The 27687-nt window shown below is 42.8% G+C and overlaps 2 protein-coding genes across 2 annotated transcripts in view; both read left to right on the top strand.

Moving 5' to 3' along the window:
- The first annotated feature begins 538 nt into the window (after positions 1-538).
- On the top strand, positions 539-11085 carry LOC311041812 (B-cell receptor CD22-like). The gene is made up of 14 exons (XM_084052297.1): positions 539-743; positions 2027-2074; positions 3973-4227; positions 4723-4977; positions 5475-5729; positions 5881-6129; positions 6659-6856; positions 7065-7313; positions 7710-7970; positions 8305-8568; positions 8698-8988; positions 9197-9278; positions 9747-9774; positions 9888-11085. The coding sequence occupies exons 1-14, from the start codon at positions 689-691 to the stop codon at positions 9996-9998; spliced, it is 2601 nt and encodes an 866-aa protein (XP_083908423.1). The 5' UTR covers positions 539-688; the 3' UTR covers positions 9999-11085.
- Positions 11086-24052: 12967 nt separating this feature from the next.
- Positions 24053-27687, top strand: part of LOC311041811 (Fc receptor-like protein 5) — a gene marked incomplete at both ends in the record, with an annotated part of 33315 nt that continues 29680 nt past the window's right edge. Inside the window, one exon of the mRNA XM_084052296.1 lies at positions 24053-24290. Within this exon, the coding sequence (XP_083908422.1) occupies positions 24053-24290 (238 nt within the window). The remainder of the gene's footprint in view (positions 24291-27687) is intronic.

Here is a 27687-nt window from a genome sequence, read left to right as displayed (position 1 = left end):
GCTTAATGTTGTTTGTGTAATTGTTTTTGATTACATTAAGGTATATGGTAAACCCCCAAAAAATGTTTGGTTATTTGTCCTTCAAGACTGGAAGTCAGCAGTAAAGCTAAAATTAATGCATTTGTTCTGTACTCTGTAACTACATGGGTAAAGAGAGGGAGGAAGAGTGGTAACAACACATTCTAGCGGTTCTCACCTCTACTTCCCTTTTACTTGTGACTGTGTGTTCTTGACATGGTTGTCAGTACTTTAAGTCTTGCTGACTGTTAATGACTCATACTGGACAGACACATGCAGACAAGCTCGGAGACAAGTGAGTACAACTGGATTACCTCACTGTAACTTAACTATTTATATTCATTGACTGGAATGTATCTTATACACATATTTGACATTGTAGCATGACATCACTTTCAATTTTCACTTTCAATTCAAATAGATCAGACTCAGAGATGAAAGTGAATTAGTGGTCCAAATACAATGCACACAAACTTGAAATGAAACCACATTCTTTCACACGTAGTTTGAATATGAAAATGTTTATATTAACATTGTTGAGACTCAGCATGCTCATATATTTATTCACAGCTTATTACAGAACAGAGAGTACAGTACATTTGTTGGTTCTGAAGTGTGTCTTTTATTGCAGGTCCTTGATGTTGAGGCTATTTTTTCACCTCACGGCACCATGTGGCTTCTAAAGACAATCAGTGTGATCCTCCTGCATATTTTGATTTCATCTGGTAATGAGAGTTTGAAATTAGTTTCATATTGAGTGTGTGTGTGTGTGTGTGTGTGTGTGTGTGTGTGTGTGTGTGTGTGTGTGTGTGTGTGTGTGTGTGTGTGTGTGTGTGTGTGAGATTTTCTAAATGCCTTTGAAATGGCAAAGTAAAATCAAATGTGTCAATTTCAAACAAGTAATCTACTATATATAGTTCAGTGGTGGAAAAAGTACTCACATTTTATACTTAAGTAAAAGTATCAATACTGCAATGTGGAAATACAAGTAAAAGTCGGGAATTAAAAATGTATTTGAGTAAAAGTACAAAAGTATTGGTATCAAAATGTACTTAAAGTACCAAAGTAGAAAGTACTCATTATGCAGAATGTCCCATTTCACAAATTTTCAAATGAATACAAATATTTTGAAAATAGCAGATCTACAAGCTCACAATGAGTTGCATCGCGACACATTGTGAGCTTGTAGATCGTCTATTTTCAAATGGACGAAATGTATATGGCTGAAGTGGGTAATGTATATTTTGTAATAATAATCAAAATCTACTAAGTAACTTTGCTTCTGAGATGTAGTGGAGTAAAAGTAAAAGTATTGAAAATTGGAAATACTCCAGTAAAGTAAAAATGCCTCAAAATTGTAAGTGCAGTACTTGAGTAAATGTACTTAGTTACTTTTCACCACTGATATAGTTCAAGTTGCGCATCCGCGTGTCTGTCTGTGGCCGCTTATAGCAGATAAACATTCACTATGTGTTGTCAATGCAATAATAATGCAGACAGTATGCCCCAATATGGACATGCACATATGACATTGTTAGGAAATGGTTTCCTGTTGTCTCTGACGTCACATAGAGAGAGAGGCAGAGAGGGAGTGAGACAGAGAGTGAGATGGAGGGAGTCGGACAGGGGGAGAGAGAGGGAGAGTGAGGAGGGAGGGAGAGGGGAGAGAGCCTATTTCAATTCAACCATGTAGAGAGAGAGAGAGAGAGAGAGAGAGAGAGAGAGAGAGAGAGAGAGAGAGAGAGAGAGAGACAGAGAGAGACAGAGAGAGACAGACAGACAGACAGACAGACAGACAGACAGACAGTTGTATTCCTTTATGTTATCATCCTGAGGTCAATACCTACATTCAGCTATTTGACACGTTACATTATATCCAACAACTTGATAAATAGGATGTGACCAGAACATCAGAATTATTATCTTATGTTTTATTTTATTCACAATGACAAATGTATATTTGGGAATAAAAACGTTTTGACAGCTGTTTCTTTGTTGTCTTTTACAGGTGTTTGTAGAGGTGGGTCGGGAGAGAACCTAACCAGTCTAGTATCAGGTAAACAAGAGTATTTTTTAAAGGTGTCATGAAATCAAAATGAAATCTTTTATTTCAAGGCTCACCTGGATGAAGGACATGACACAAAGGTTATGTCTTTACTGGACACGGGGGTCAGGAGAAAACTACTTAAATTCTTCCCGGTCTGGGGCAGACAGTCCCTCTGTGGTTCAGCCATAGATCTGAGGAGACAAAAGCACAGGAGAGTGGTCTAGTTCTGGGTTGTTACCCTTCCAGCGATAACCTGTGTAGTTCCGGTTCTGGTGTAAGGATCCCTTATTCTACATGATTCAGAATGCCCCGTGGCCCTCACACACTGTTTCCTTTCTCTCTCTCTCCCTGGGCAGAAATTGAGGGCTTATATACATTACACAGGTTGGTCATTTAGGGCAGTGGTTCTCAACCTTTTCAGGCCACGACCCCCCCCCCCCCCCCAAACAATCATATTTGAACTGCGGACCCCCTACCCTGACAAGCACTTGGAATGTAGGAGTTGAGGCATTACATTTAGTTTGACTCACAGATAAATATTGTGAAAATAGCAGATCTACAAGCTCACAACGCCTCGCAATGCGAGGCGTTGTGAGGTTGTAGATGGACTATTTTCGAATGTTTTGCCTCATTCTTATATTATTTGACAATTTTGCCAATGTTTGACGAGTTTTTAGTTTGTTGATTACTTTTGATGCAGTAATGGTCTTTTTTCTTTTCTTCCTTTCTTTTTTTTTCTTTTTTTGAGGTATTAAAAAGGTCTTAAAAGTCCTTAAATTGTCACTTCACTGCCATCTGGGGACCCCTCCAAAATCATGTGGGGACCCCCCTGTTGGTCCCGACCCACAGGTTGAGAACGACTGATGAGGAATGAGATTACTGCAGTCATGGTGAGTGTCCTCACCATGACTGCAGTAATCGGGCACGGAAATACCAATCACCTGTGTTTTTTCAAGTGTTTTTGTCAGATAACTTCAATCTTTGATTACTGATAACAAGCATTGCATGACATGAGCATAAATACAGTTTATGTATTGTCCATAGTATCATACTTTGTTTTACATTTAGAAAGAGACTGAAATAGAGAGAAAGAGGTGGAGATGATGAAGAAATGTTTTTAGATCATTTATGTTATTGATGATTTTAGTGCCCAGTGTTTTATTATTGACCAAAACTGGTGTAATGTTAACCCAAGTGTCCCTATTCTGCATGGGGTGAACATTAAGCAGAAATAGCAGATGTAGAACTTCACAATGTATCACAGTGCAACGCGTTGTGACCTCGTAGAGCGGCTATTTTCAGCAAAGATATTGATGTAGAGATCTATCTCCACTGGTCTTCAGCTGGTAAAGGAGAATGTGTCTCCTGCAGACTCTGGACAGTACACCTGTCTGATGACAAACAAACTTGGATTCAAGTCATCACAATACTATTTAGATGTTCTGTGCAAGTGAACTAAAGGTTTTGGGGTATTTTTTTAACTTTTTTACAGACATTAAAACAACAAGATCTTTTGTTCGGACAGGTTTTAATCTGTTTTTGTCAAATATTTCAGCGACTGATTAATGATGATTCATTTCTCCAACAGATGGTCCCAAGAATGTTACTTTGTTAATGCATCCACCTGGAGATGTTGTCAAAGGAAGCTCAGTGTGCATGTGTTTGTGTGTGTGTGTGTGTGTGTGTGTGTGTGTGTGTGTGTGTGTGTGTGTGTGTGTGTGTGTGTGTGTGTGTGTGTGTGTGTGTGTGTGTGTGTGTGTGTGCGTGCGTGCGTGCGTGCGTGCGTGCGTGCGTCTGTGTAGCCTTGTGCCTTGTGCCTTGCTTAAACAACACTCTTGAATATTACACCACAAAGCTTTTTCCATCAGTTTGAAGTTTAAGATCACAAATCATGTTTCCTCCAACAGATGGTCCCAAGAATGTCATTTTGTCAGTAAGTCCACTTGGAGATGTTGTCGAAGGAAGCTCAGTCACTTTCACCTGCAGCAGCAGTGATTCAAATCCACCACTCCAGAACTACATCATTTTCAAAGACAAAGTTGCTGTGGCATGGTCTGAGACAAAGACCATATATAACATCCAACCTAGTAGCAGATACTACTGTCAGGCAAAGAACGAAATAGCCTCAGTCAATTCACCTGAAGTCACTGTTAATGTTCTCTGTGAGTTTTAAACATATAGACGGATTTCCGCGCGACGTCATCACAGAGCAGAATGCGCAATCTGCGCATGCCCGGGTGAAGGCGCGTTCGAAAATACAGCCCTGAGCGGCAGTGAGCGCACTGGCCAATACAAACTAATAGGCGAGTGTGCTCCGGTGCGTAATTTCCAAACGCACCCATAGGCTTCCCCCCGCAGCTGCGCGGTCATATTCCTCTCATGTTTACTAACAGGAAACCTCTCTATTGGTTACTTCAGTGTGTGTGTGTGTGTGTGTGTGTGTGTGTGTGTGTGTGTGTGTGTGTGTGTGCGTGCGTGCGTGCGTGCGTGCGTGCGTGCGTGCGTGCGCTCGCGTGCGTGTGTGTGTGTGTGTGTGTGTATGTAGCCTTGTGCCTTGTGCCTTGTGCCTTGCTTAAACAACACTCTTGAATATTACACCACAAAGCTTTTTCCATCAGTTTGAAGTTTAACACCACAAATCATGTTTCCTCCAACAGATGGTCCCAAGAATGTCATTTTGTCAGTAAGTCCACTTGGAGATGTTGTCGAAGGAAGCTCAGTCACTTTCACCTGCAGCAGCAGTGGTTCAAATCCAACACTCCAGAAATACATCATTTTCAAAGACAAAGTTGCTGTGGCATGGTCTGAGACAAAGACCATATATAACATCCAACCTAGTAGCAGATACTACTGTCAGGCAAAGAACGAAATAGCCTCAAACAATTCACCTGAAGTCACTGTTAATGTTCTCTGTGAGTTTTAAACATATTGATTACTTCTGTGTGTGTGTGTGTGTGTGTGTGTGTGTGTGTGTGTGTGTGTGTGTGTGTGTGTGTGTGTGTGTGTGTGTGTAGAAAGAGACTGAAAGAGAGAGAAAGAGGTGGAGATGATGAAGAAATACTTTTTAGATCATTTATGTTATCGATGATTTTAGTGCCCAGTGTTTTATTATTGACCAAAGCTGGTGTAATGTTAACCAAATTAACCCAAGTGTCCCTATTCTGCATGGGGTGAACATTCAGCAGGAATAGTAGATGTACAAGTCCACAATGTATCACAGTGCAACGTGTTGTGAGCTCGTAGAGCGGCTATTTTCAGCAAGGATATTGATGTAGAGCAAAAATAGGAGGGGGCTTAGTATAGAGCCCTTGGGGCCCCCGGCCAGCTAAGTATAGGGTTTAAATGGTTAATGACCACATTAATCACAAATTATTGTTATTTGAGTGTCTCAGTCTTTATTCCTCCATAGACTCTCCAAAAACTCCCTCAGTATCAATGGATCCACCAGGAGACGTTATTGAGGGCAGCACAGTGACTCTGACCTGCAGCAGTGATGCCAACCCACCAGTACACATCTACACCTGGTACAAAGACAGAAGATCTATCTCCACTGGTCCTCAGCTGGTAAAGAGGAATGTGTCTCCTGCAGACTCTGGACAGTACACCTGTTGGGTGACAAACAAACGTGGATTCAAATCATCACAATACTATTTAGATGTTCTGTGTAAGTGAACTAAATATTTTGGGTTTTGGGGTCTTTTTTTAAAACTGTTTTACAGACAATAAAACATCAACATCATTTGTTCGGACGGGTTTTAATGTGTTTTTGTCAAATATTTCAGCGATTGATTAATGATGATTCATTTCTCCAACAGATGGTCCCAAGAACGTCATTTTGTCAATGCATCCACCTGGAGATGTTGTCAAAGGAAGCTCAGTCACTTTCACCTGCAGCAGCAGTGGTTCAAATCCAACAATCCAGAGCTACTTCATTATGAAGGGCAACACTTTAGTGGCCGAGACCATCTCTAACATCCAACCTAGTGATAGTGGAACATACTACTGTCAGGCGAAGAACACAATTACCACAGTCAATTCACCTGACCTCACTCTTGATGTTCACTGTGAGTTTTTAATTCCGATTTAGATAAAAATGATATTGATGACTTTAGTTTTAAATATAATTTCCATCTAATTATATTGATTACTTCATTGTGTGTGTGTGTGTGTGTGTGTGTGTGTGTGTGTGTGTGTGTAGAAAGAGACTGAAAGAGAGAGAAAGAGGTGGAGATGATGAAGAAATACTTTCTAGATCATTTATGTTATCGATGATTTTAGTGCCCAGTGTTTTATTATTGACCAAAGCTGGTGTAATGTTAACCAAATTAACCCAAGTGTCCCTATTCTGCATGGGGTGAACATTCAGCAGGAATAGTAGATGTACAAGTTCACAATGTATCACAGTGCAACGCGTTGTGAGCTCGTAGAGCGGCTATTTTCAGCAAGGATATTGATGTAGAGCAAAAATAGGAGGGGGCTTAGTATAGAGCCCTTGGGGCCCCCGGCCAGCTAAGTATAGGGTTTAAATGGTTAATGACCACATTAATCACAAATTATTGTTATTTGAGTGTCTCAGTCTTTATTCCTCCATAGACTCTCCAAAAACTCCCTCAGTATCAATGGATCCACCAGGAGACGTTATTGAGGGCAGCACAGTGACTCTGACCTGCAGCAGTGATGCTAACCCACCAGTACACAGCTACACCTGGTACAAAGACAGAAGATCTATCTCCACTGGTCCTCAGCTGGTAAAGAGGAATGTGTCTCCTGCAGACTCTGGACAGTACACCTGTTGGGTGACAAACAAACGTGGATTCAAATCATCACAATACTATTTAGATGTTCTGTGTAAGTGAACTAAATATTTTGGGTTTTGGGGTCTTTTTTTTAAACTGTTTTACAGACAATAAAACATCAACATCATTTGTTCGGACGGGTTTTAATGTGTTTTTGTCAAATATTTCAGCGATTGATTAATGATGATTCATTTCTCCAACAGATGGTCCCAAGGACGTCATTTTGTCAATGCATCCACCTGGAGATGTTGTCAAAGGAAGCTCAGTCACTTTCACCTGCAGCAGCAGTGGTTCAAATCCAACAATCCAGAGCTACTTCATTATGAAGGGCAACACTTTAGTGGCCGAGACCATCTCTAACATCCAACCTAGTGATAGTGGAACATACTACTGTCAGGCGAAGAACACAATTACCACAGTCAATTCACCTGACCTCACTCTTGATGTTCACTGTGAGTTTTTAATTCCGATTTAGATAAAAATGATATTGATGACTTTAGTTTTAAATATAATTTCCATCTAATTATATTGATTACTTCATTGTGTGTGTGTGTGTGTGTGTGTGTGTGTGTGTGTGTGTGTGTGTGTGTGTGTGTGTGTGTGTGTGTGTGTGTGTGTGTGTGTGTGTGCGCGCGCGCGCGCGCGCGCGTGTGTGTGTGTGTGTGTGTGTGTGTAGAAAGAGACTGAAAGAGAGAGAAAGAGGTGGAGATGATAAGAAATGCTTTTTAGATCATTTATGTTATTGATGATTTTAGTGCCCAAGAATGTCAATTCTTGGGCAAAATCATGCCCAGTGTTTTTGTCAAATATTTCAGTGATTGATTAATGATGATTAATTTCTCCAACAGATGGTCCCAAGAACGTAATTTTGTCAATGCATCCACCTGGAGTTGTTGTCAAAGGAAGCTCAGTCACTTTCACCTGCAGCAGCAGTGGTTCAAATCCAACAATCCAGAGCTTCTTCATTATGAAGGGCAACACATTAGTGGCCAGGAGGAAGACAAAGACCATCTTTAACATCCAACCCAGTGATAGTGGAACATACTACTGTCAGGCAAAGAACACAATTACCACAGTCAATTCACCAGTCCTTACTCTTGATGTTCACTGTGAGTTTTTAATTCTGATTTAGATAAAAATGATATTGATGACTTTAGTGTGTGTGTGTGTGTGTGTGTGTGTGTGTGTGTGTGTGTGTGTGTGTGTGTGTGTGTGTGTGTGTGTGTGTGTGTGTGTGTGTGAGTGAGTGAGTGAGTGAGTGAGCGAGCGAGCGAGCGTGCGTGCGTGCGTGCATGCTTGTGTGTGTGTGTGTGCATGTGCATGTGAGAGATTCATAAACATGAATCATTATTATTTTTTAAACCTATTGAAAATTATGGTTGCCTGTTCATTATATTCAGCAAATAATGTTATTCAAGTGTTTCAATATTTATTCCTCCATAGACCCTCCAGAAATACCCTCAGTGTCAATGGATCCACCAGGAGAAGTCATTGAGGGCAGCACAGTGACTCTGACCTGCAGCAGTCATGTCAACCCACCAGCAGACAGTTACATCTGGTACAGAGACAGCGGAAACAGCTCTGTCTCTTCTGGTCCTCATCTGGTAAAGGAGAATATGACTTCTACAGATTCTGGACACTACACCTGTCAGGTGACAAACAAAAATGGATCCCAAATGTCACCACCTCAGTTCATTAATGTCCTCTGTAAGTTAAATAACAAAATGTTTGCAATTTAATCCATCACTCATAGTCTAATGTGAATATACTGTATTATTTGAAATACCATCTAGTTTTTGATTAAATGTTATTTGTCTTTTTGATGTGAATATCAAGATGCACCAGTGAGTGTGTTGGTGGAGGTCAGTCCACCAGACAGTCTGGCAGAGGGCAGCAGTGTGAACCTGACCTGCAGCAGTGATGCTAACCCACCAGTACACAACTACACCTGGTACAAGAGGACTGGGCCTCCTGGTTCCAGCTCCCTGGTCCAGGTAGGGTCAGGACAGATGCTGGTTCTGACCTCTTTGCAGTCCTCCCACACTGGACTGTACTTCTGTCAGACCAGGAACTCACTGGGAGAAAACAACTCTACTGAGGTGCTGCTGCAGATTGACATAACAGACAGTGAGTAGAGAGAAATATTTCTCGCAAGGTATGATTGTAATAAGATATACTTTACAGTCTGGAACCAAGCAACGTAAACTACTAGAACATATAACAGAGCTTTTAGATGTGTTTATCTAAAAAAATATATGTAATGCCTCAGAACAACCAAATATTCTGAAAATATTTCCTTCTCTGTTTGTATTAATATCCTGTCACCGCTCTGCAGTTCATCGTCTCATCCTTCGTGTTGGTATTGGAGTTAAGGTCTTGGCAGTGTTGGTGCTTCCTTTGGTTATGTTGTGGACCTGGTAAGTTTAATGTCATCATAACTCATTCAAAATATATGTCAAGGACCCCAAATTGATAACTATTAGGCTGCAGATGCCTATTTAAAAAGGATTTTGTACCACAGACCCCCATAAGAAAACACTTTTGTTTCATTAGATTTAGTACACAATTCTGCAACTTTATACTGTAGAGCCTACAGTGTAAAGTTGTAGAATTATATAGGTTTCTCTCCACTGTCTACAGTGTAGACAGTGGAGAGAAACCTATGACCTGAATAGTCATTCTTATACATTTTCTCATTTGGGATAACTTCTTGCCAGTGGAATAATAGTGAAATTAAACTGTTTCTCATTTTGCTGGGGACCCCCTGGAACAGCCTCAATGTCCCTGAACCCCACTTTGAGAACCACTGTTCTGTTGAACTATATCCTGTTGTCAGTATTGCAGCAAACATCTTATTTTTGAAATAATATTTCATGTTTTTAAAGGAAACAAGACTCTGGCACGGACAAAGAAGTGAGAAGAGCTAAATTATTATTATTTTTAAATTATTTTATAATGATGAATTTGATATATGATCTATTCAAGATTATAAATGTGTGTTTCTTTTTTTACTTGTCATGTATCAGGAGGACAGTCCAGATTATGTAAACATCAGAGAAAGTGGGGGTCGTAGGCGAGGATTCATCTCCTCTGCTGATCAGGACACAAGGGTTGTAGAAGAGGAATCCAACGTGTAAAGAAAGAGTGAAACTCTTTACATTTACATGGACCAGGTGTTTATCAGTGACTGTTTTCTGCCAAGACACTGAAATGCAGCTTGTAAATTTGAAATCAACTAGATTGTTAAATTGATGAATAGCAGAATTTCCTTTCATATTTTTTTATAGAAAACTTAAACTGTCATAGATGATTAGACTGTAAATATATACGTATGACAGTAAATGTGAGGCAAGTATCGAGTACAGTAGATTGTTCATGGTAGCTACGGTAATATTAACAACCAACTTTAGCCTACTTGATACTGAATGATTACAAATGTTTCTGTTTCTTTGTCATGTTGTATTATGGTGAAGTGTGATACTGAAACCAGGTGGCAGTTATACACCTGGTCCTTTTACTTTCTATTCAGTTACTGCATCTCTGCAAAAAGTTTATATAGTTGGCTAGCTGCTGAAAACAACATGCTTAAAATGATTTACAGGGTGTAAACAACATTGTTTTGATAATACTGGCTGGTGTAAACAGTAGATTTAATATGACAGGTTGGGTGAGAGAAGACAAGGAATCTGACCAAGATAGACGGGATTTACTTCGAAACCAGTTGACTATAAACTCAATTCTTATGTTAACTTTAATATTTAACATGGTCTTCATTTCATATCATAAAACAATGTCAAGGGACAGTTAATGTTATGTTGCTGTACCAGTTGATTTTAAACATAGATTTAAATACAGTAGCTACTGTACATATTACTTGTTTTTACTTGGGTCAGCATAAAAAGTGCACATGATTTAGTAGTATTATTTATCAATGATTTCGTTAATTTCATATTTAATAAACTACAGTTTTACATTCAGATCACATTGTTATTGCCACACTTCAGCTTAATCAGCTCTTGACAGTTTGTGAGAAGGAAATGCTGAAATGGTGAACGCCCTACAATCAGAACGCTGAAGGTGACAATGTACATGGCCCTTTGTGCAAGATCTGCCAATTACAATTATATTTAATATTTTGTTAATCAAAATAATAAAACATCTTGAATATATAAGAAGGTTTGTTGTTGATATTTGTGTTGGTTAAAACTAATTTATTATTGTTAAAAAGCTAAAGCTCTGTATTCTGATAGTAGTCTATCCATACCACTATACCACTGGTATAGAGTGTTTGTTCAATAACAGGCGTTTCCCCGTCTCTCCAGCTCTTTAATAAACATAATTCATTTTCAGGTGGGTTGCTAATTTCAGCCAATCAGAAGAGAGCACCCATTTATCAGCTTCAAATGTGTCTGCTCAATTCTTTGTGTCATCACTTCCAATTTCACTTGTTTAAGATATCCTGTATGAGTTATCCTGTATGACCCCTGTTACTGAACAAACACGATAGCAATGATTGCTATTAGAATATACAGCTATGTAAGTATTATTGCTTAATTAGCTGTTTAATATGATTTCAATAACATTACATTCTAGATATTTTTTTTTGTGGTAATAATTCATAGCTTTGTAGGCTACTCCATACAGTAAAGCATGCATTTCAGGCACACTATTAAAAACACAAAACAGTGAAATGAGTCACCAGTAGTTAACACACAAACATTCTGTTCTCTAAGGACTACAAGTAATATGTGAAGAAAGGGAGGAAACATCACATTCTCGTGGTTTTCACTTCTACATTAGGCTACTTCTCTTTATAGTTTTGGCTGTGTGTTATTGATCTTATCAATATGCCTTCTTGACTGTTAATGTAGACGTTAGGGTTGCCAACTGTGCCTTGAAATAAGGAATCGTCACTTATTTGAAACTAAAAGACGTGTCCCTCAATGAACTGATAAGCAACACACTTTGTTCCTTATTGGAAAATAAGCTCTATTATATTGAGGTTATGAGATGTTACATACATTGTATTGTACATATACAATGTTTACTATGACTGAATTGCTGAATTATGGCTTTTAAAATGCTGTTCATGTACATCAGGCTACATCTTCAAACCAGCATTGTATCAGCATTATTAGCTACATCTTTAAATCAGCATCATAAACGATAAAACATTTGACACAATTGGCCTCTAATATATTGGCTTTTGATTTTAAGAGTCAAATTGTGTTTTTTTTTTATGAAAAAATGTTATCCCACGATTTTGTAACCCCTTTTCACCCGGTGCCGCAATTATCTAAGTGATCCTGGGCGCTACTCTCCCCCCGCCAGCCTAGGGAGCCTAGAGCCGAGCTCATGCCTCCTTCAATGCATGAGAGCCACTGACCTTCTTGTCACCTGACAGGGGGGGGGTTTCCCCGGTAGGACGTAGCGCATGGAAGGAACACTTTATTCCAACTAGTTCCATTCCCCTCCATCAGGCGCCCCAGCTGTCATGGGGGAGGCGGTATTGCGACCAGGATTACTGCATGTTTTTGTGAGGGTACTTTTGTGAGGGTACTCAGGAGTACTCGGAACCTGCATCTGAAATCATATTTTATTTAGTGTGCCAAATTACTTTTTAACAGCCTATGTCCGAAGTGAAACCCTACTCTACTGCTTATAGTAGGCTGAAAATAGTATACTGTGTAGTCTGTGGTTTCGGATGCAACCATGGTCTTTTTGCAAAATATACAAAATGGCTCCTTGAATGGTGGTTCTCTATCGTGGTCGAGACTGGCTCTCCACTACATATTATTCAATATGTACGGGAACTGACCCCAGGGGGGCAGTGCTAGTGGATACTCTTTAAGACACATCACTCATGGTGGCCCTGCCCTGATCTGTGATCAGTGGGCTATTTAAGTCCCACCCAGGAAGAGCCACTTCGACTCTTTGATTTCCACGAGTGCAGACGCTTGTGGGCTCAGCTTAAGACATAAAGTAGAAGTTACAGAACGGGTGTTTGGCGGCGTGGTCCACTTACATTGGGTAGAGAGCAGGTCTTGCGAGGCTCCTCTCGGGACGCTTGCTGCCGTATTTACACCAACACACAAGTTTATTCCATAGTATTCCATATTACTCCTGGCGTGGCGTGCACCCTGGTTCCGATTCTGACTGCAGTCGGAGGGCGGACCAGGGCAGCCGCTGTTCTGCTCGAGTGATCAAGTTGTGAAGCCGTCTGTCGGCCGAACGCTTGGTCGCCGGCAGCGTCAGTGCCGCGGCTGCTTTCTGGTTCAGATTCTGACCTCGTCGGAGGACGGACCAGAGCGGCTGCTGGCTTGTCACCGCCGCAGCGCGGTACCGAGGTAGAACCCGAGTAAAGCTGACCTAGTTGGCGGACCTCCGGGCCATCTACTACCGGTTATCATCGCCGCCGCGGCCCGCCTCGGCGGAGCCAAGTAAACAAACAAACAGAGAAAAGTTTGTTTGCGGCGTGTCCCTACTTCCGCGTCGACGCGAGAGGCGTCAGCGTAGGGGGAGGGGCCTGCGAAATAAATAAATAAGTGGAATAAGGAGAGAGCTTGGCTCTGCTCATATACTTAGGGATTAAGTGTATTAGTAATATACACTTATTTAAATGGACGAATATTAGGTATATGAGGATACAAATATTCGAGCATTGAGTATATGAGTATATAGCTATACAAATACATACGTACGACTATATACCTGATATTATTATTATTTTAGGTATATAGATAAGCATACATAGCGTTACTAGCAAACATGGCCAGCCCAGCGCCCCACGCGTGTCTGGGCTGTGGGACAAAAATGCCCTTGGAGGACGGCCATGATAAATGTATGCTCTGCTTGGGGATGGAGCACGCACGCACGGGCAGTATGGACCCCTCTGCGTGCATGAATTGCTTTATCCTGCCGGCTAGAGTGAGGGAGGCCAGGGCTCGGTCGTTTTCTCTCCAACCCATGAACACTGCCCTAGGGCAGTTGCATCCGGCCAAACGGCGTAAGAGTGCAGTTGGGGGCGACCAGTTGCCTATGCCACCTCCTGTGGCCACTATACAGTGGCTACAATGCTCCAGCCAGGTGCCTGTTGTGTAGAGGCAAGCCGTCCCCACTCCAACCCAACAGACTGAACGTCCCAGGGTGGCAGAGCCGCACCATACGAGCGTATTGCTGCCAGGTTCGGCAGCTCCTGCGTTCAGGTGTAATAAAGCACTATACGGCGTATCGCTGACGGGGTCAGTTCACGCGACCGTGGTGTAGTTCTGTCTGTCGATCTGCCAGTGACACAGACAGGACGTGCTGGTCTGTCGAACACAAACTGGGCGGCCATTATAGCCCGCTATACGGCGTATCACCGATTGGGTCGGTTTACGCGTCCATGGCGGAGTCCCGTCAGTGGAGACAATAGGCGGGGCGCGCTGGTAGTCAGTTGAACACAAACGCAGTGTTATACCCGCGGCCATTATAGCCCGCTTTACGGCGTATCACCGATTGGGTCGGTTTACGCGTCCGTGGCGGAGTCCCGTCAGTGGAAACACTGGGTGGGGCGTGCTGGTAGTCTGTGAGAACACACATACAGCAGCCATTAGAGCCCGCTATACAACGTATTACCGGCTAGGCCGGTTCACGCGTTCATGGCGAAGTTCCGTCAGTGGAAACACTGGCGGGCGGCCTGGTGGTCTGTCGACCACAACCTGGGTGGCCATTATAGTCCGCTATGCGGCGTATCACCGACCAGGTCGGGTTACGCGTCCGTGGCGGAGTTCTGTCTGTGGATCTGGTCTCAGTGACACAAGACAGAACGGGCTGGGTCTGCCAGGGGTCCCCTGAATCAGTCATTGCCCACTACACAGCGTATAGCCGACTGGGTCAGTTTACACGCGCTGTGACGTAGTTTGCTGGAGAACCGGGGTTGGTGATACCAGCAGAGTGCATCCGTGCTGTCAGGGGCGAGCGGAGCGCACCATATATGGTGTGTTGCACGGCGGGGCCGTCTACACACCTAGGTGTAATTCTGCGTGGTGGAATCCGTCATCGGTGTGAAGCCACGGAGTTAGCTCTTTGCTCATCCCGAGGATGCACAGAGCCATGGCTATCTGGATGCAGCTAGCCAACGCAGAGGCTGTTCCGTCACTGTATCAGCGCCCGCGTACACGGCGCTTGCGTGACCATAAAAGCCCTGACCTTTATTGAGGAGCTGCGGCAACTGGCTCGCAAGCTCCCCAGGCTGTCTGAGGAACAGGCAGGGTATGGCTGCTCTCCGGTCGGTGAGGCGCCATCGGTGGCGGTCCTAGTCCAAGCTGTGACCACTGGTGTGGACAGTCACTATAGCCTGCTTTACGGCGTATCACCGATTGTGTCGGTTTACGCGTCCGTGGCGGAGTCCCGTCAGTGGAAACACTGGGTGGGGCGTGCTGGTGGTCTGTTAGAACACACATAAAGCAGCCATTAGAGCCCGCTATACAACGTATTATCGGCTAGGCCGGTTCACACGTTCGTGGTGGAGTTCCGTCAGTGGAAACACTTGGCGGGCGGTCTGGTGGTCTGTCGAACACAACCTGTGCGACCATTGTAGTCCGCTATACGGCGTATCACCGATTGGGTCGGTTCACGCGTCCGTGGCGGAGATCTGTCTGTGGATCTGGTCTCAGCGACACAGGACAGGACGTGCTGGGTCTGCCAGGGGTCCCCTGAATCAGTCATTGCACACTATACAGCGTATTGCCGACTGGGTCGGTTTACACGCACTGTGGCGTAGTTTGCTGGAGAACCGGGTCTGATGATTCCAGCGGAGTGCATCCATACTGTCAGGGACGAGTGGAGTACAACATATATGGTGTGTGGCCGTCTCTACTCCAGCCCAACAGACTAACGTCCGAGGGCGGCAGAGCGGTGAGAGCCAAGCTCAGGCTATGGCTCCCCCTCTTACCTGCCCTGCCTGGTTTGGACAGGTCTGTAGGGATGGTTTTTGTTTATGAGAAGACTACGAGTGTTGGCAGCCTACTTCTCCAACTGCAGTACGCAGTTCGGAGAGTGGGCGTTGTGTCGCCCCCCTTGGGGTCGCTGCCGTGGCTCGTTTATAGGTAAAACAAACAAAATCCTGAAGGAGAGCAGGAGTAGCCCCCCGCGTGTTACAAGGTGCTTGGACACAGTCCTGGGACTTTGGTGTCGGGAGAGCCTCCGCATCCGGAATTGGATGACCGGCTGGTGCGGGCTTGCTCAGAGGAGCAGTGCCACAACAATGTGGCCAGGCTCCGGCAGCACTTTGGGCCTCGACCAGAGAGTTTGCAGGCGTCATCGCTCACAATCGAGGATCCTCTGCATGGGTTAGAGGCCGGCCCTTGCTCCAGGGGGACGGGCCACCCCGACAGCCAGGTTGACCGGGAGGCTGCGCCTATGGCCTTTGGGGCTGACGGCAGCCACGGCACACCTTGTGCACTGCTCTCCTGAACATGCGGCCAGTGCATTCCTTGTCATTTACAGTCATGCACCATACGGGCGTGTTGCTGGCGGCAGCTACCGCGGTCGGGTATATAGCTCCGTCAGTGCGGTGACGCAGTGGTTGCAGCCCAACCCTGCATTCCACCCTAAGGTCGGGTCAGAGTCCCGAGCCGGTCAGTCCTCTGAGCTGGTCAGTCTTTGAGCTGCACCCCTTCAAACCTCCAAAGAGCAGGGAAGCGGTGAAGCAGGGCCGGGCGGGCAGTTTTTTTTATGCCCGGTCAGGGCCCTGAGGACTTACTGTCGGTGGACACAGGCCCACAGGTGACTGTATCAGTGAATACATTGCAGTTGTTAAACATAACATTAAATGCTTAACAATGTGTGTGCAACAGACCAGCGTTGTCTGTTATAGGCATAGCCGCCTTGGGGAACCACTCTCTAAGGCTAGGCTCTGGTGGAAACAATCCAAGAGGCGTACAGACAGGCAAGCAAGCCAGTCCAACGACGGGAGTACGGGCACACTCGACACAGGGCCTTGCTACCTCATCGGCTCTGGCGAGGTGCCCCTTTGTCCGAGATCTGTACGGCGGCCTCTTGGTCGGCGCCCCCCACATTCACCAGGTTCTACTGCATGAACGGGGCAGCCAGCACCCCATCCACGGAGTGAGTGCTGGGCTCCAGGCAGTAGAGCAGGTCATATTCACCGTGCCTCCGAGACCCCGGCTCCTGCAGGACGGGCCCGGGCTCGGAGTGATGTCGTGCATGGGAAGCTAGCCCTGCGTCTTGCGGGCTAGCTAGGTGGCTAATCAGTTGATTGGCCTGACGCCAGCTGGGCCTAGGTAGCGTCTTGCGCCTAGGCCACGAGTATTACATACTTCGTTGGATGGCAGGATTTTGGAGCACGCCTTGGGCTCTGATACTTCGGGCTTAAACTGCTTCGGGCTGCCGCGGGGGCAGCTAGGTCTGCTTATTTCCTCGCGGTGTGTCTTAGAGTGTTCCCGTACATATTGAATAATATGTAGTGGAGAGCCAGTCTCGACCACGATAGAGAACGGAAGGTTACATCCGATGTAACCCAGGTTCTCTGAGTGGAGAGACTGGCTCTCCACGAATGAGCCGCTCCGAAATTCGTGTCAATCAAAGTTAATCGAAGTGGCTCTGCCTGGGTGGGACTTAAATAGCCCACTGATCACAGATCAGGGCAGGGCCACCATGAGTGATGTGTCTTAAAGAGTATCCACGAGCACTGCCCCCCTGGGGTCAGTTCCCGTACATATTGAATAATATGTAGTGGAGAGCCAGTCTCTCCACTCAGAGAACCTGGGTTACATCGGATGTAACCTTCCGTTACACCACCTTGACAATTCAGTTACTTGACTTGACTGGCATTATCCCCCAAATTAAGTATTTAATATAGAGCTTTGGTGATCCATTTCTTTCAATGACTATTCAATAGATCTAATGTAAGATCATGCCCATAGTTGATAGGGTATTTTATATTGAGAATTTCACCAAAGTAAAAAAACAAACATTTTGCCATCATTCCTCCAAATATTATATAAATATTGAATGAAACCGGAAATGTTTGACTAGGTCCTAAAAAAGAATAAAGAATGCAAGTAACTTGTCTATTTTTATTTTCTAATTGTATCCCATTTAAATTTACCTAAACCATATGAAAACAAAATTCTGTATTGGACCACTTTCTTCTGTCTACACCAAATCCCTTTGCCAAAAATAGCCGATCTACAAGCTCACAACACAACTGTACATTACGTCTAGCAACCCTCGACGTCTAGCAACCTTCAACTCCAGACAAGCTCTGGAGTTGAGTATGACTGGATTACCTCGCTGTAACTTAGTAACAAGTGCCTGGTGGCTCAGCCAGTTAGTGCACAGATGCTTCTTGTGAGCATGAATGTGACCCCAGTCTTACAAGTCTCTCCTCTCTCTTTTCCATTGGTGTCCTGTCTCTCTAGACAGACCTATCTGAAATGAAGATGCATAAAAATTGCAAAAATAAATCTAAAAAAAGAAAAGAAAAGATTATTTATATTCAATGACAGAATTATATCATATGTTTGAGGTAGCCAGGTGGTCCCTTTCAATTCAAACATTTCAGAGATATGAGATAATCATTCAAGTTTGGGAAGACACCGAATTTCTCTTTTGAGTCTCGAGCTGAAAAAGTTTTGAAATCCCTGGTCTACAGTATGTACCAAATTAAGGGGTTCCAGGTTTTACTAAGTCCAGCTTAGTGACTTAGCAAGTTTTGTGAATTACCCCCTTGGATGACCAAATATGAATAAATAGTGGTCTAATATATCTTTAGGACTGTTTAGGCCATATTTGAATAAGTTCAGGTTATGTGTAATAACTTTTGGCAATGCATCAAACAAAACACTGAGATTCAGAAACTAACTCTCAAAACATCTCAAACACAAATAAAATCCTTTCTGCACCAATCATAGATTTGTGAGGCTGTAATCCATACATATGGCTATATTTATAATTAGCGTGGTCATGTAAGTGGCTATAGTAGTGGTGGCTAAGTGAACAGTGCAGTATATAACACGGAATACTGTGGATGCACATGTGTTGTGTAGGAGTCACAGTCCAGGGGCGACCCAGTAGCCCAGTGATTGGGGTGCATATTGTATGCCACATGGGCTCAAATGCCTCCCCGGTTCAATTCCCCACCAGACAGACCATTTGCTGCGTGTTACGCCGTTCCTGTCTCTCTCAACTGTCTCTTTAAATAAATGCTTAAAAATTAAATCGTGGTGTTAGCCTCCATCTCAATGTCAGCAAAACAAAGATGATTGCTGACTACAGCAGGATGCAGGGAGCACACGCCCCTATTCTCATCTACAGACTGGTCACACCCCGTGGGCATCATCACGATCTCCCTCCGCAGGCTGATGAGGTTTGGCATGGACTCCACTACAGGTGCTTTATTGGCAAGTATCCTGACTGGCTGCATCACTACCTGCTAAAGAAGATGCTCCTCCCACGACCTTATAAGGCCCTGGGGCATAAGTTCTTGAAAGAGGTTCAGTCACTTTCACCTGCAATAGTGATGCCAACACCAAAACAGTGGTGGAAAAAGGTACTCATATTTGTTACTTAAGTAAAAGTATCAATACTGCAATGTAGAAATACTCGGAATTCAAAATTGACGTGAGTAAAAGTACAAAAGTATTGGTTTCAAAATGTACATAAAGTAACAAAATCATCATTATGCAGAATGTCCCATTTCACAAGTTTTCAAATGTATAAAAGGTAGACTAATCTTTTGAAAATAGCAGCTTTAAAAGCTCAAACGCATTGTGAGCTTGTAGATCGGCTATTTTCAAATGGCTGAAATATATATAGGGCTGAAGTGGTTAATGTATGTTTTGTAATAATAATCAAAATCTACAAAGTAACTAGTAACTTAAAGTTTTCAAGTAATTGTAGTGGAGTAAAAGTACAATATTTGCCTCTGAGAGTGGAGTAGAAGTAAAAACTACTGAAAATTGGGAATACTCCAGTAAAGTACAAAATACCTCAAAATTGTACTTATGTACAGTACTTAAGTAAATATACTTAGTTACTTTCCATCACTGCACCAAAATAAAACCAGAACAATACCATCTGTACAGAGGTAGGACTCATGTCAGTTCAGGGCAGAGTCACACCAGATGTTGGGCCAAGAATGACATCAACAGAGGCTCCATTATGGCTTAATGTTGTGTGTGTGATTGTTTTTTTAATTACATTAAGGTATATGGTAAACCCAAAGAAATAGAAGTTTTTGGTTAATTGTCCTTAAAGACTGAAAGTCAGCAGTAAAGCTAAAGCTAAAGTTAATGCATGTAACTACATGGGCAAAGAGAAGGAGGAAGAGTGGAAACAACACATTCTAGCGGTTCTCACCTCTACTTCCCTTTTTACTTGTGGCTGTGGGTTCTTGAGCTGGTTATCAGTAAGTCTTGCTGACTGTTAATGACTCATACTGGACAGACACATGCAGACAAGCTCGGAGACAAGTGAGTAAAACTGGATTACCTCACTGTAACTTAATTTATATTCATTGACTGGAATGTATCTTATACATGTTTGACATTGTAGCATGACATCACTTTCAATTTTCACTTTCAATTCAAATAGTTCAGACTCAGAGATGAAAGTGAAGAGGTGGTCCAAATACAATGCACACAAACTTGAAATGAAACCACATTATTTTGTATCACACGTAAATTATTTCACCAGGAATGCCAGCCGTGGCCTTTTAACACTTCCTGCCCCAAGAGCTAATCTACTCAAACATACAGTTATATATAGAGCTATATCCTTCTGGAATTTGTTACCATCTCACATTCATCTTATACAAAATAAATTATCCTTCAAAATATCGTTAAACTTGTTGCAGCAGACCACATGACCGGAATCTTAATCTTGTGTTGTATTTAATTTTTGTATAATGTAATGCAATGTAATTATGTATTTTCCATGTTTTATTTTTGTATGCACCTTATATGGACCCCAGGAAGACTAGCTGTCGCTTTGGCGTCATCTAATGGGGATCCATTCAATAAACAATAAACAATAAACGTAGTTTGAATATGAAAATGTTTACTTTAACATTGTTGAGACTCAATATGCTCATAGATTTATTCACAGCTTATTACAGAACAGAGAGTACAGTACATGTGTTGGTTCTGAAGTGTGTCTTTTATTGCAGGTCCTTGATGTTGAGGCTTTTTTTTCACCTCATGACACCATGTGGCTTCTAAAGACAATCAGTGTGATCATCCTGCATATTTTGATTTTATCTGGTAAGGAGAGTTTTAAATGAGTTTCATATTGTGTGTGTGTGTGTGTGTGTGTGTGTGTGTGTGTGTGTGTGTGTGTGCGTGTGCGTGTGCGTGTGTGCGTGTGTGTGTGTGTGTGTGTTAGATTTTCTAAATGACTTTGAAATAGCAAAGTAAAATCAAATGTGTCAATTTCAAACAAGTAATCTACTATATATAGTTCAGTGGTGGAAAAAGTACTCACATTTTGTACTTAAGTAAAAGTATCAATACTGCAATGTGGAAATACAAGTAAACGTCGGGAATTAAAAATGTACTTGAGTAAAAGTACAAAAGTATTCGTATCAAAATGTACTTGAAGTACTTAAGTAGAAAGTACTCATTATGCAGAATGTCCCATTTCACACATTTTCAAATGAATAAAAATATTTTGAAAATAGCAGATCTACAAGCTCACAATGAGTTGCATCGCGACACATTGTGAGCTTGTAGATCGGCTATTTTCAAATGGACAAAATGTATATGGCTGAAGTGGGTAATGTATATTTTGTAATAATAATCAAAATCTACTAACTTTGCTTCTGAGATGTAGTGGAGTAAAAGTAAAAGTATTGAAAATTGGAAATACTCCAGTAAAGTAAAAATGCCTCAAAATTGTAAGTGCAGTACTTGAGAAAATGTACTTAGTTACTTTTCACCACTGATATAGTTCAAGTTGCTCATCTGCGTGTCTGTCTGTGACGGCTTAGCAGATATGCCCCATTTGGACTGGACATTCACTATGTGTTGTCAATGCAATAATAATAGGTACAGTATGCCCCAATATGGACATGCATATATCACATTGTTAGGCAGTGGTTTCCTGTTGTGTCTGACGTCACATAGAGAGAGAGGCAGAGAGGGAGTGAGATAGAGAGTGAGATGGAGGGAGTCGAAGAGGGGGAGAGAGAGGGAGAGAGAGTGAGAAGGGGAGAGAGAGCCTATTTCAATTCAACCATGTAGAGAGAGAGAGAGAGAGAGAGAGAGAGAGAGAGAGAGAGCGAGAGACACACACACACACACACACACACACACACACACACACACACACACACACACACACACACACACACACACACACACACACACACACACAAACAGACAGACAATTGTGTTCCTTTATGTTATCATCCTGAGGTCAATACCTACATTCAACAATTTGACATGCTACATTATATCCAACAACTTGATAAATAGGATGTGACCAGAACATCAGAATTATTATCTTATGTTTTATTTTATTCACGATGACAAATACATATTAATAAAAACGTTTTGACAGCTGTTTCTTTGTTGTCTTTTACAGGTGTTTGTAGAGGTGGGTCGGACTCGGGAGAGAACCTAACCAGTCTAGTATCAGGTAAACAAGAGTATTTTTTAAAGGTGTCATGAAATCAAAATGAAATCTTTTATTTCAAGGCTCACCTGGATGAAGGACATGACACAAAGGTTATCTTTACTGGAAACGGGGGTCAGGAGAAAACTACTTAAATTCTTCCCGGTCTGGGGCAGACAGTCCCTCTGTGGTTCAGCCATAGATCTGAGGAGACAAAAGCACAGGGAGGAGAGTGGTCTAGTTCTGGGTTGTTACCCTTCCAGCGATAACCTGTGTAGTTCCGGTTCTGGTGTAAGGATCCCTTATTCTACATGATTCAGAATCCCCCGTGGTCCTCACACACTGTCTCCTTTCTCTCTTTCTCTCTCTGGGCAGAAATTGAGGTTACATTACACAGGTTGGTCATTTAGGGCAGTGGTTCTCAACCTTTTCAGGCCCCCCCCCCCAAACAATCATATTTGAACTGCGGACCCCCTACCCTGACAAGCACTTGGAATGTAGGAGTTGAGGCATTACATTTAGTTTGACTCACAGATAAATATTGTGAAAATAGCAGATCTACAAGCTCAGAACGCCTCGAGGCGTTGTGAGCTTGTAGATCGGCTATTTTCGAATGTTTTGCCTCTTTCTTATATTATTTGACAATTTTGCCAATGTTTGACGAGTTTTTATTGTATAGTTTGTTGATTACTTTTGATGCAGTAATGGTCTTTTTTCTTTTCTTCCTTTCTTTTTTTTTCTTTTTTTGAGGTATTAAAAAGGTCTTAAAAGTCCTTAAATTGTCACTTCACTGCCATCTGGGGACCCCTCCAAAATCATGTGGGGACCCCGCTGTTGGTCCCGACCCACAGGTTGAGAACCACTGATTTCGGGAATGAGATTACTGCAGTCATGGTGAGTGTCCTCACCATGACTGCAGTAATCGGGCACGGAAATACCAATCACCTGGCTTTGTCTCCTTCGCAGGATCCGTCAGCTCTGTTCCTACAGCCTCTGTGGAGAGTTTCTTTCTGCTACCTGGACTGATACACTCCACAGTAGGCCTATAACAATACTGTTCTCATCAGAACTGCCTGCACTCTCTGTGTCAGAAGGGGGATAGTTGGGTGCATCCGAATATAAAAAACTAAGATAAATAAATAAAAATAAATGTCTTATTTCCTTTCCTAACCCCACTTTTCCTTGACCTCTATGGAAAATATCATGAGGTCAAGGAAATTTGTAAACGAGAATGAATTAATAAATCCATGGTGGCAAGAGAATCTGAATAATACGACGCGTGCATATTGTATGGATGGACTAGGCTCAGTATAACAGGGTGTTTTTGTCAAATAGACTTTAAAGGAGCACTTCACCCATTTTCAACCTTATCTGCATGGTCCTCACTAATGCCTCTAAAGTCCCTCTTGATTTTCACTGTGCATGCATTTTTGTTATTGTTCACCTCTAGTGAAAAATACTGTAGCCTACAGTAGGACTACTTTGTAAACACAGCATATAGTGTAAATTATTTGGTATTAAGTATATCAAGCTTTATTCCTCCATAGACCCTCTGAAAATACCCTCAGTATCAATGGATCCACCAGGAGAAGTTGTTGAGGGCAGCAAAGTGACTCTGACCTGCAGCAGTGATGCCGACCCACCAGTGAACAGCTACACCTGGTACAAAGACCAGGTGCAAAGGTCTATCTCCACTGGTCCTCAGCTGGTAAAGGAGAATGTGTCTCCTGCAGACTCTGGAAAGTACACCTGTTGGGTGACAAACAAACATGGATCCCAGAGATCGTCACCACACTCTCTAGAAGTTCAGTGTAAGTGAACTAAACGGTTTGAATGTTCTGATAGTTTAAACCTTTTTACAAATGTGGAGTGAAAAGAGTGGGGAGATAAAAAAGTATTGCTTTTACATGATTATATTGATGACACTGTTATTCAGTGTTTTTGCCAATAACTTCAATCTTTGATTACTGATAACAAGCATTGCATGCCATGAGCATAAATACAGTTTATGTATTGTCCATAGTATCATACTTCGTTTTACATTTAGAAAGAGACTGAAAGAGAGAGAAAGAGGGGGAGATGATGAAGAAATGTTTTTAGATCAATTATGTTATTGATGATTTTAGTGCCCAGTGTTTTATTATTGACCAAAACTGGTGTAATGTTAACCCAAGTGTCCCTATTCTGCATGGGGTGAACATTAAGCAGAAATAGCAGATGTAAAACTTCACAATGTATCACAGTGCAACACGTTGTGACCTCGTAGAGCGGCTATTTTCAGCAAAGATATTGATGTAGAGATCTATCTCCACTGGTCTTCATCTGGTAAAGGAGAATGTGTCTCCTGCAGACTCTGGACAGTACACCTGTCTGGTGACAAACAAACTTGGATTCAAGTCAGTCTGTGTAAGTGAACTAAAGGTTTTGGGGTGTTATTTAAACTTTTTTACAGACAATAAAACAACAACATCTTTTGTTCGGACAGGTTTTAATCTTTTTTTGTTTTTTGCGTGTGCGCGCGGGTGCATGTGTGTGTGTGTGTAGCCTTGTAAGTAGAGGCCCTAGGAGGGGTCCACGCGCGACTGCTTATATTTTTTTCTAGTTTTGATTTTTGGCATCCATAGGACCTCTAATATTGGGATTTTGATGATCCCAAGAAAAAAAGTGGTCCCAAGTGTGTTTTTTTCAATGTTTTATTAACCCTATGAGACCTGCGGGATGGCTGGCTGGAACGCCGGCGAGACTGTCTTTCGGAGACTGTGGAACGCTCAAATGTAGACGTAGCCCAAAGATAGAGATACCATTTGATTCCAGACAACCTCAGGTTTCCAATGGGACCAACCTTGTCATGCTACCTTGTCGGGAAGGGGGCTAAATACCTAATGATTCAAAGTTAAGACAACATTTTGGCAAGGGAAAAACGACCATCACCATTTCCCAAATGGTCCCTTGAGCTGTCACCTCAATATATGTGAATGGAAATGGGTTACATGGATACCTACAAGCCTCCCCTGTACATACATGCCAAATGTATGCCTATCTAATGCAGTTTTGGGCAAGAACCATGCAGTGTTTTGCATGCAGTACATATGTAATTTCTGCCTATTGTAAAAAGGAGACCACTTCTAGGAGAGGAGACTGCATCTATAGCTGTATGAGACCACTGTACTGTATCTAGAAAACACTGTACTGTATCTAGACCACTGTACTGTATCTATTGCTATATGAGACCACTTTACTGTATCTAGAGACCACTGTATTGTATATATACCACTGTACTGCATCTATTGCTACATGAGACCACTGTACTGCATCTATAGCTGTATGAGACCACTGTATTGCATCTAGACCACTGTGCTGCATCTATATCCCACTGTACTGAATCTATAAACCACTGTACTGCATATATAGACCATTGTACTGCATCTAAAGACTAGCTACTGTATCTATAGACTGCTGTACTGTATCAATAGACCACTGTAGTGCATCTGTAGACCATGTAGTGCATCTGTAGACCCAGGCCCGGATTGGCCGTCGGGAGGACCGGGACTATTCCCGGTGGCCTGCCCTCTAGTGGCCTGCCTGAAAAAAAAAAAAAAAAATTTTTTTTTTTTTTTTTTTTTTTGATCAAAAAAAAATATCAGGTCAGGCCAGCCATCCACAGCCAGCGCGGCGCTTAAGTGATGCAGCAAAAAAAAATCTCTCCTAAGCTCAGGCCAGGCCAACCACAGTCAATTTCAATTCAATGCAGTCAGTGTTGCTTGCAGCTCAGTGCAGCTGCGGGCCTCCCCCCTACCTTTAACCCCCAAAAAGGCCCCCCTTTTGTAAGGCCCCCCAAAAATAAGGCCCCCCAAAAAAAGGGCCCCCCAAAAAAAACGGCGCGCGCTGCGCGCGCGCAGGGTGGCCTGGGTGGGCGTGTATCTCCCGGCCAGATTTGGAGTCCCACTCCGGCCCTGTGTAGACCCCTCTAGTGTGTCTGTAGACCCCTCTAGTGTGTCTGTAGACCACTCTAGTATGTCTGTAGACTACTGTCGTGATCTGTAGACATCTCTGGACACCTATACTGCATCTGTAGACCACTCTACTGCATCTGTAGACCACTCTAGTGCATATGTAGACCACTCTAGTGCATCTGTAGACCACTCTAGTGCATCTGTAGATCACTGTAGTGCATCTGTAGATCACTGTAGTGCATCTGTAGATCACTGTAGTGCATCTGTAGACCCCTCTAGTGCATCTGTAGACCCCTATATTGCATCTGTAGACCACTCTAGTGCATATGTAGACCACTCTACTGCATCTGTAGACCACTCTAGTGCATCTGTAGATCACTCTACTGCATCTGTAGATCACTCTACTGCATCTGTAGATCACTCTACTGCATCTGTAGACCCCTCTACTGCATCTGTAGATCACTCTAGTGCATCTGTAGATCACTCTAGTGCATCTGTAGACCCCTCTCGACCCCTATCCTCTAGATACAGTACAGTGGTTAATGTATGTGGTCTATAGATGCAGTACAATGGACTGCAGTAGAGGGGTCTACAAATGCACTAGAGGGGTCTACAGATGCACTACAGTGATCTACAGATGCACTAGAGGGGTCTACAGATGCACTAGAGTGGTCTACAGATGCACTACAGTGACCTACAGATGCACTACAGTGATCTACAAATGCACTAGAGGGGTCTACAGATGCACTAGAGTGGTCTACAGATGCACTAAAGTGGTCTACAGATGCACTAGAGTGGTCTACAGATGCAGTAGAGTGGTCTACAGATGCAGTAGAGTGATCTACAGATGCAGTATAGGTGTCCAGAGATGTCTACAGATCACGACAGTTAGTCTACAGACATACTAGAGTGGTCTACAGACACACTAGAGGGGTCTACAGATCACGACAGTGGTCTACAGATGCACTACATGGTCTACAGATGCACTACAGTGGTCTATCGATACAGTACAGCAGTCTATACAGTAGCTAGTCTATAGATAAAGTACAGTGGTCTTTAGATGCAGTACAATGGTCTATATATGCAGTACAGTGGTTTATAGATTCAGTACAGTGGGACATAGATGCAGCACAGTGGTCTAAATGCAATACAGTGGTCTCATACAGCTATAGATGCAGTACAGTGGTCTCATGTAGCAATAGATGCAGTACAGTGGTATATATACAATACAGTGGTCTCTAGATACAGTAAAGTG

Source organism: Gymnoscopelus microlampas, assembly GCF_963454915.1.
Source record: "Gymnoscopelus microlampas genome assembly, chromosome: 3".
Taxonomy (NCBI): domain Eukaryota; kingdom Metazoa; phylum Chordata; class Actinopteri; order Myctophiformes; family Myctophidae; genus Gymnoscopelus; species Gymnoscopelus microlampas.
The sequence above is the reverse complement of the archived record's forward strand: the minus strand, read 5'-3'. Positions and strand labels throughout refer to the sequence as shown.

Coding starts and splice junctions, on each gene's coding strand:
- LOC311041812 (XM_084052297.1), top strand. CDS start 689: ATGTGGCTTCTAAAGACAATCAGTGTGATCCTCCTGCATATTTTGATT. Junction 744..2,026: donor GCATATTTTGATTTCATCTG/GTAATGAGAGTT, acceptor TGTCTTTTACAG/GTGTTTGTAGAGGTGGGTCG. Junction 8,989..9,196: donor GCAGATTGACATAACAGACA/GTGAGTAGAGAG, acceptor ACCGCTCTGCAG/TTCATCGTCTCATCCTTCGT.